This window comes from Coloeus monedula, assembly GCF_965178545.1.
Source record: "Coloeus monedula genome assembly, chromosome: 3".
NCBI lineage: Eukaryota > Metazoa > Chordata > Aves > Passeriformes > Corvidae > Coloeus > Coloeus monedula.
Window position 1 is genome coordinate 115051706 of NC_138783.1, and position 10098 is coordinate 115061803.

A 10098-nucleotide genomic window follows, 5' to 3' on the forward strand; every position below is an offset into this window, starting at 1 on the left:
CACTTCCATCTCTAATCGAGCCCAGAGCAAAACTCAAACTGACTTGAGTGCCAAGGACTGGCCCTCCCAGAGCAACCAACTCTGTCAGGAATGATTGAGTAATGTGTGAAGTGAGGAAACCAACCTGTGAGTCAGGCAAATTATCTCCACTCATCATGTTAATTTTGATGGCAGAAGATGAAAAGGCCACACTGCTGGCAGGGTGGAGAAAAGCTGGCTCACAGAGGCAGTGGCCCTGGAAGAAGGATGTATGGTAGAACAGGGGCAGAGAGCAGCGAGCTCCTGGAGGGCAGGAATTCCAAAGTGCACTGAGTGGGAATTAAGCAGGATGCTGCATTTACCATCTCAGAGGCTGTGTGTGCACCCTGCTGTATTTTAATCACCCCTTTGAAGCAAGACACTGATTGACACGTAGAGGTCAACAAACAGTCCTGTCGTTTCTAATGTTCATTGTGCGATGTGTGTTCTCAGAGCTTGGTCAGTGCTGGAAGGAAGCCTTCAGGTTGTTTCACAGGTGTGCCACAGCAACATTTTCCCTGCAAAACCCCTGCACTGCTGAAAGTCTTCCCCTCCCAACAGAGGGTAAAGTCCAAGGAGAAACAGGAGCATAACTGGCCTTAAAAATGCTTTTTGGCCATTTCTCTCTGCAGAGGAGCTCTCTGGTTAAAATCAAAGTGAGGACCTGCAAGGCAGGATAAAAGGACATCTGGGGCTGTCCTCTTCCACAGGAGGCACCTTCTGGGGTCATGTTTCCAGCAGCCTTCTCCATCCCTGTGTCATTGTCTTTGTTTTTAAGCACCTCTGGCAGAAGTGGCTTTGGGTTTCAGGGGAGCTCTGGCTCCCTATGGGGCTTCTGTCAGGCTCAAACCAGGAGCTTTCCCAGGGCCACTCACAGCTGTAGCAGCTTCTGCTGTCCCTGCCAGGGTGACTGGCAGTCAGTGCAGGCAGCTGCCAGCTCAGCCAGCAGCAAGGGGAGAGCAGATAATCAGCACAAATCACCCTCTCAGGACTTTGGACAAATGAAATTTGTATACAAGATCAGCAGGACCTTAAGAATATCGGTCCTTTGACAGAAAAGGGAAAAGAACAGGAAAATAAGGATGATAGCAGCCCTCCTTTCAAAAGTGACATACCTGAAGCTTAACTTTAATCTGACATTGAAATACACCCAAATTCAATGGGAAGACAAGAAACTACAAGATAAATTCTTCTTGTCATTAATGATACATATCCTTATAAGTTGTAGTTGTTCTCACAAGACAGTTTCTAGGTATAGAAAACTTTACCTGATGCCTCCCTTATTTAAGTGAAATGATCCTGTCATAAATACATTTGTTCCTTCTGCCACTTCTGGGTGCTAAGCAGTTTAACTTTTATAAAGAAAGAGTTAGCTGTTTCCCAAGAAAACTGAGCTCCTTCAGACCCTTTTCTTCTTTCAGAACTCTGAAACAATAAGCAAGAGCTGTTAATGATCATTATTAGTGGTCATCCTGGGGAGTGACTCTGATATCTTGTCGCTGCTTCCTGTTTGTGTCACAGCTGTTCCCTGGGCCACATCACCTTCCAGGCCAAAAGACACATCTGGTTACTTTTGTTTAACAGGGAGCACCTCCCTATGCATTCCAAACATAAATTCCCTTATCACTCTGAACTGTAGTGTCTGCTTAGAATGAATACGCCATGCACAGACCAAGTGAGCACTTTTATAATTAGAGACATTACCTTATTGTAGATAAAAGAATTTAGCCAGTCTTGGGTGCAAGGGAGAAACAGAGGCATCATCAAGAGTCAGAAAGAAGGAACTGCACAGATTGTGTTTCAGATAATGTGCACTCATGTCAGCTCTGCAGGAGCTCAGCAGAGCAGTAGCTTGCATATTCTCCAATTGCTTATTAACAGTACATTATGCAAATTAGGCTTCCCTAGTCAAATGCTGGGAATGTGCAGGAAAGAGAAATAACCATACAGTTTGGAGTCAATGAATGTATAGCTTCTTAGCGCTCTACCAGCTAACAAAATTTAATTTCAGTGTTCTTAACTGTTTCAAAGGGAAGGTGCTCTCAAATGAGTAACTGGACGTTAACTCAGAAGCTGGTTCCTATGAACACAGAGGTATTTAGCAATAGTCTCCTCTTTTTGCATCTTTACCCAGCTGAAGACAAAAAGACACTTGCCACAGAAGTGACACCTTATTAGTATTCATTCATTATCTAAATACTGGCTATTTAGATTCCTACCTCTGAAAACTCACCTGAATATGGTGTATCCTTGTGTAGCGATGACCCTGTTTTTCTTCTGGTTTGGGTGGAGAAGCTTTGATCTAGGGCATAAGGTGACCCCCACCACATTTTCCAACCACTTGCCAATCCTGCCTTCCTCAGAAGTGTCACCTGCTCTGCCCAGTGCTTGTCTAGCTCACTGCTTTTCACAAAGCATATCCTTGCCTTGTGAATCCTTGGCCATTAAATTACTGTGCAAAGTGATGGTGAGGTGATTCGCCAGACTCCTGTAAGAGAGAAAACAGGAAGTGGACTGGTATTTCTGAACATCAATAAACTGCCCAAAAATAAAAGAATCTAGCTGAAGGATGAGGTTTAAAATCTAAAATGTTGTTTTCAGGCCAGACCAGCTTAACTACTGGGAGCTCTCGGAAGGCTGAGGGGTCTCAGGTCACATCCAAGACATCACCAGTTTCAACACACAAAAGGCACTTGGTGGGAAAAGCTGAGGGGAAGAGGCAGAGGGTTGGAGTGACTTCGGGAAATCACCCAGTCCAACGCCCTGCCAAGGCAGGGCCACCCGGAGCAGGTGACACAGGAACACGTCCAGGTGGGTTTGGAATGTCTCCAGAGAGGGAGACTCCACAACCTCCCTGGGCAGCTGTTCCAGAGCTCTGCCACCCTCAATGTGAAGAGGTTCTTCTTCATGTTGAGGTGGAACATCTTGTGTTTCATTTTATGGCCATTGCTCCTCATCCTGATGCTGGGCACCACTGAACAGAGTCTGGCACTGTTTTAAAAGGAGCCTGTGCAGCAGTGGGGGGAAAATGTTGAGAAGAGACTTTATCAGTGAAATAGTTAACAGCTGATGGGCAAGCTCTGGGTGATGTCCACGTGTTAGAAAAACCAATTAAAAGTTTAGGGCTTGACATACTTTAGTGCTCTCAGACCTGGAGAAGGAAGTTAGCAGAGCCTGTGAAGGGAATTTATTGTTGAGAACTGAACAGAATTTATAAACCACATTAGATAAAGCCGAGGTGCCCTATCTGGGAGAAAGATAATAAAAACACTGAAAAACGCGGACTAATTAGCATGAGAAGCGAGAAATCAATAACGAATAGAAGGCAGAACACTAATTAATGAAGACAATTATGTAAATTGTAAGCCAATGAACACTAATCTCTTTGCTGAAATGTATAAATAGGAAAAAGTTTTGGCGACTGACACGCATGTTCTGGGGAGCTATCCCCATGTTCCTTCAGGACGGAATCATTAGTGCCGACTATCTAACAAACAGGTCGGAGAGTTTATTTCCGTGTGCTCGGGGGCCGGGCCCGGGCCCAGGCCGCGCTGAGGGGCGGCCCCGCCGCGGCCTCGCTCGGTTGTCACAGCGACGGCGACGCCGCGGCCATGTCGGACCTGGGCTCTGAGGAGGGCGACGAGTCCGGGGAGGCCGGGGCGGACATCGGGGTGCGCGGGGGCCCGGGAGGAGCGGGCGGGCAGCGGGGAAGGCACAGGGAAAGGGAACATCCCCGGGGATGAGGCGCTCAGTGCCCGCCGGGCCGAGGAGAGGTCCCGAGGGGCAGCTCCCCGGGCAGGGGGTTTCGGGAGAGCGGCTGTGTCCTTCCAGGTGCGACCTGCCCCGCTTTTTCCATGGGTTTGAAACCCCGCATCCACGCTTTTCAGTTGTGCGGCGAGAAGGCTTGGGGTGCCGGGGTCTGACTGAAGCCGAGCTGGAGCAGCTTTCCACAAACACCTGAGTCCCTCTGTGTGATGAGGTTGGATTCAGTCAGGCCCAGCCCTTTAACCATTTTCCCTCCGCGTTTATCAGGAATATGAAGGCGATCGCAATTCCGAAGGGGAGCGGCATGGATTTGGGAAGGCACGGCTGCCCAATGGTGACACCTACGAAGGGGAATACAAGCATGGTTTGAGGAGTGGACGTGTAAGACACCGACCCTGGTTGTGGTTCTGCTTCTGCAGTTGTGTTATTTGGGCACTGTATTGAACCAAGGGTGAGAGCTGACAGGTATTTCGTCTGTACCAAATGTGTTTCAGGGGACCTACAGGTTTAAAAACGGTGCTCTCTACACTGGGGACTACCTTGAAAACAAGAAGCATGGAAAAGGTGTATTTTTTTATCCAGATGGATCAAAATATGCAGGTAAAACACTGAACACAGTTGCAAGGATTTCCGTAGCCAAAAGGACACGTTCCCCTCTCACTCCTCCTCCGCCACAAATGAAAAGAGATAGTGAATTGGAGAATGTCTTATTTTAAGAAGATACATTTGCTACAAGATACTGTCCTCTTATTCCCTTTCTAGTAGTAGTTCTGAGAAGCTTGGGGTTTATTTATGGGGATTTAGTTTAGGGCATTTATTAGATCTGTCGTTAAAAAAATTGGCTGCTTATCAGAGTCCTTATTTAGGGATTGGGACACCTCTGAAGTTTGGAGAAGTTGAAATTCACAGTTTCCCTGCTTGCTGGAGAGTACCTGAAATACTCAGAATATCAGTTAAGTTTCAAGGGACAATATTTCCCCCCTCCTTTCTTAGCTAGGAAAAAAAAGACATTCACATTGTGAGGGCTAAAAGCTGAGAGCAAAAAGCACAGCCTGATCTTGCCGTGCAGGAACATAAGCACTGTGATTTTTTTTTTTTTTTAACTACTTTATAGCTTGATTAGAAGAATAATTAAGACACACCATCTAGCATCCTTCTGAATATATGTGCCCCATGACTGACAGGACAACTTCAGCAAATAAGTCAAAGTAGTTCCTCTTTAAATTTATGTGGAAAAGTCACATTATCTAATGCAGCTGTAATACATTACCCCATTTAAAGATAGGACTGGGTTGTTATGTGTTCATAATGGTAATAGAAAGTGAGACAGATAATGATGGAAAAATGGAGAGGGAGGTCAGGCAGCAGCATAAATACATGTGGAGAGGAACAGACTGATGAAAAAAGAGCAAGGGACTCTAGAGTAAGGAATAGTGAGGAATTCCAACAGTATCATAGCTTTCTTTTCCTTCTCTGGTACTTGTATGATAATGTTACAAACTGGCCACTGTATCAGACAAAGAAATAAACCAGGTCTCACACTGCTTTTATCCTTTTGTCCTTGAAGGAGACTGGATGCATGACCAGAGACAGGGCTATGGAGAGTATCTGTATGCAAATGGGGACACTTATACTGGAGAATGGGCTGACAACAAGAGGTTTGTTTCATTCTCACAGGGATGTTTCAAGTCACCCAGTGGTATTAAAATGCAAAGATTATTTTCAGAGCATGTCTGACTGCAGCAAATGACATCCAGGGGTGACCTTGGCAATTTAGTCCAGCTTGAGTAGTTTCAGCTGCTTAATTAATACTGGTTTTATACCTTAATGATAACAACATCCTAAATTCTTAATACTCACTGGTATAAAACAAAATAATTTTCTCCTTAGGCATGGGCAAGGCACATATGTCTATAAAGACACAGGATCTAAGTATGTCGGTGCTTGGGTAAATGGAATCCAGGAAGGACCAGCTGAACTTATCCACCTAAACCATAGATTTAAGGGCAGGTTTCTCAATGGTAAGGTAAGTGTGCAGGAACACTTTCTATTCATCTGAACAGTTAGCATGGAATTGCCTTAATATGACCTATTTCCTCTTAAAATAAGAAGCTAGGCTTCTGATCTTTTGTAGTATTTCTTGTACCTTAAGTGTGACACATGAAACTGAATTAATCATTAGGACACAATGCCAAGTTTCTTTGCAACATCACTTGCAAACTGTAGTGTTACTGACTATTGCATGGAATTTTTAGTAAAGGATATTTTACATTTCTGTGTTTAGAATGGATTAACTGTTCAGTTCTGCTGATGGTTTTATGTCTTTATGCAGCCTTTAGGTCCTGGCAAATTCATCTTTGATATGGGATGTGAGCAGCATGGTGAATACATAGAACCAGAGCAGGTAAAAGAAATAGTGCAAGTTGTAGTGAATATCAGAGAACTCAGTAAATCAAATCTATTGTTGAGGAATATATAAAATGCCTTACAGACAGTGATGTTAAAGTAGATCTTATGAGTAAAAAAGGGTGGAAACTTGTGCATTCGTAAGAACTAAATGAGATTTCATTTTGCCTTTTTTTTTTAATGTTCTCTACTGTGTAAGCTTTGAAAACTACAAGGTGTGATTTTGCACTGCTTGCAGATATGAATCCTTTCTGCTTAAAAAGAATCAGAACCTTCCCAAAACATTTGAAGTTTCAAATCACAGGGGAATACAGATATATTTGTCTGCATATTTAGCCTCTGTGACATTTTCTTCTGAACACCAGAAAATAATGAACAATATTTCTTGTATTTCTGAACTGCTTGGTGCTATGCATACAAATGGTAATTTCCAGTAGATTCATGTTTGGGAAATATATCCTATTGTTGTCCTGGTCCTGTTAGGAACTTAATATCCACGGCTTCTAATAGTTGTAGGGAGTATCAAAGTGGTGTCAAAGTGTGTTTTCCCTTCTCCTTTATGCATTAATGTTTTGAAACATTCCTGATTAATATGATGCAAAAATAGCTACAGAAGTAAGAAATATATTTTAATATTACTGTTTGATTTCAAGAAAAAATGCCACATTTTAGCTTAGAGTTTGCTACCTCTTACGTGACATTAGTTGCCATTACACATCATAAAATTCTCTGATGCAGCAATCATTTCTGAAGGATAAAATAAAAATCATCAAAATCCTGTCACTTGTGATAGAGATTTGCAAAGCTTGGAGACTGTTTTGCTTTTTTCAGGCTAAAAGCAAGAGATCCTCAAATTAAGTATCAGGTTGATAGGAGTATCCAAAGTAATGTGTATTTCCTTAGTTCAGCTGGGAATTCTTGGATGAGCTTTGTAAAGCAAGGGACAGTGCTGTCACTAAAGTAAGATTAAATTTTGCCCTTTTGGTTTAGTTGAAGTAATTGCAGAACAAAGCCCATAAAAAAAAAGAGAAAAGATTAGCTGATAATACAGACAATGATTCAATTATTGACTCCTTCATATTTGTAGAAAAAGCATGATTTTTTCAAATTTAAAAAAATATCTTCACATTTCAAAACCATAAGCTTTGTGCACTACCTTACTGCTTCCTAGATCCTTTCAAAGGCAAAGATTTAGGCAGAAACAACTGGTTTTTCAGTCTGTTTCTCTGTGAGACAGTGCAGCATCTACCAGGCAGAGCATGAGGTATCAATCATCAGTAATTGTCAACTGAACTTCATCAAGGTTCAAAGTGTAGTTTTTGTCCAAGATTTGCAGCTGCTGAAGTTCCTCCACCTGTAAATACTTCCCAGTCATTGCCATTTTGATCCCAGATAAGGTTTTAGTAGACTAACCCATCATCTTAGTTACTGTCTGTAGCAATGAGATACTGGATTTCATGAATTCTCTTCCAGGAAAAAGAGGAGAAAGAAGAGGATGAAGCACCATTACCTGTTGAACCAAAATGGAAAGCATCAGAAATTACCAAATTAACACCCTGGTCTCCCCATGAGGAAGAACCAGCCCCCAGAGAAGCAGAAGGAGCAGTAACTGAAGAGGACAAAATTCCTTCAGTTACAGGTTTGTTCTGGAAACATCTGGAAACTCCATGCTTTCACTATGGTGACCATTGTTTTACAGGTTTAATAGCAAGTGATGTGAGAGAGGTTTTGTGTTTTATTTTGTTTTTCCTATGATTTTCCATGTATTGAATGTTTGGAACTTCCAAGTCCATTCATAAACTGCACAATATGTATGTATGAATCTGTTTTATTTCACATAGCATGAGATACAACTGTCTTGGGAAGCCTGTGAGCTATTTTACTCTACATCATGGCTTATTATACAAACTTGGTAATAAACAGAGACGATTTTGTGGGATTTCTCATGTGAACAACAACTGCAGCCTTCAGTAGGAGTTGGCTGGTATTACATGAAAACAAAGGCTGAGTGCAGATTTGTAAAGTTGATTTTCTTTGGTATTTCTAATTTCTCATATTGCAGTCACTGCAGAGGGTGGGGGTCATGAGCCCTCCAGTGAGGATTTTAACCCAGCAAGCAATGGAGGGGAAGGTGAGGGAAGAGAGGAAGAAGTAAACCAAGGTCAGTAGGATCAAGGTAAGAAATGGGGCATGTGTGCTCATTCTTTAATTAGTAGTCAGGGTTTGAAATTATGGCTGTCAATCAGCTGAAGCCGTGCTGCTGCTGGGAGACCATGGGAATCTGTACCTTTCATAAGGAGGGCAGTTCTCTGGAGAGGTGAACTGTGAGAAGCAGAATTCACATGCTGCAACAGTACAAATTAAAAGTGACACTTTAGTGCATATACACTTGACAACACTTGCAGAGCTGAATTTGTAAGAGATTGCATTTCCAAACTGTGTTTTGGTTTTTTTTTTTTACAAAAATGAGAGAGAATATGTCAGATCCTGAGAAGTTTAGGCAGTTTCAAGCACTTCACTTTTCTGTAATGAATGCAACTGTATGTTCTTAATTCTCTCAACTGTAGTTCAAAAGCAGGCTAAACAAATACAAAGAAACAAATTTTAGGTGTTATTATGCATTATGGTTTGAATAGCCTCTGGTTGGTTTGTTTCTCCTACAAACCAAAGAGGTTTGAATTCAGATGCTCAGGTTTTCTTCCAGGTTGTTCAGAAGCCTGTTTTAAATTCACAATTACAAGAAGCAACAGGGATGCCTCCATGTTTACTCATATTTAGCTTATAGGCCTCCACCCAATTGTGTTGTTTGTATTTATTCTTAAAATTTACAAGCTTGGCTATCTGATGTATGAAAATATCAGATAAATTTATCCATTTGTAGTCAGTCCATTTTGCAATAAATCCAAGCAAACCACTGTCTTTAGGGATCAGAAAATCTCTTAAACCATATGAAAATGCCTGGAGGTATGCACTAAACATTTAGGTCAGCTCTTGCAGTCTCTCAATTTTCTCCTCTGAAGGTGCTCTCTAGCTTCAGGGCAGAGCAGGCAGCTGGCTGACCTGGTGTGTAGGACTGACATCTTACAGGATCTCTGGGCTTGGGTCAAATCCAGCAGAAATCTCAGCAGGTTATAGCACTGCTTTGGATTTGGCAAAAGTGCATTGAGCCTGCTTTGTCTCAAAGACCTTTGGACTCAAATAACCATTTGGACTGAACTTGATTCTAATAAATTTTCTGGCCCACTGCAACAAAGCAGTTCTGGTTTCCCAGTGGCTTTTGTAGGGTGTTTTTGAGAACAAATGATCCCAGGTGTCTGTCAGATATGGCACAGAGGCAGATGAAAACATAGCAAAGTGATAGATGTTCTCAAAGTTCCTTCCAACACTTTTTTTCCAGAATCAAGGAGTTGGATGATTTTAAACATTTTTCAGCACAGGTTGCCAGCCATAATTAATGAGGCAACATATTGTTCCCTTTGTCTTTATGTTTAGCAGGATTAAGTTATACTAAAAAGGAATGATTTGAAGAAAATACACATCCTGTGAAGACCAGATGTAACAAAACCTATTTCCTTGCAGCCTGGTCTTCCCTGCCCCTTTACCATCATTTTTTTTTTCACAGAGATTCCCTCCTCCTTGTTTTGCATTCCTTATGATACCATCTAAGCAGGAGACATTCTTTGGCTGTTCCAGAGTTACACATGGGCTGGCTGGCAGTCAGTGTGTGTGTACTGAGTCTGTCTGCCAGCTGACAAATGACGTAAACAACTTAAATTCAAGTATTGCCATTGAAAGGCAGTGGGTGAGGAGGGCTGAGGTGGACAGCAGAATCTTAGAGTTATGTTTCAGATTACTGGGATTACTTTCCAGTGTTTTATAATAAAATGCCTCTCTTTGCCCTGTTTTTCC

The 10098-nt window shown here is 42.2% G+C and overlaps 1 protein-coding gene across 1 annotated transcript; it reads left to right on the forward strand.

The window, feature by feature from the left end:
- Window positions 1-3629: 3629 nt before the first annotated feature.
- RSPH1 (radial spoke head component 1) lies at window positions 3630-8358 on the forward strand (the record flags this gene model as incomplete). The annotated part of the gene is made up of 8 exons (XM_082277857.1): window positions 3630-3689; window positions 4051-4164; window positions 4278-4383; window positions 5351-5441; window positions 5674-5809; window positions 6116-6187; window positions 7663-7794; window positions 8248-8358. 8 exons carry the CDS (start codon window positions 3630-3632, stop codon window positions 8356-8358), a joined length of 822 nt encoding a protein of 273 aa, XP_082133983.1.
- Between the last annotated feature and the right edge of the window lie 1740 nt (window positions 8359-10098).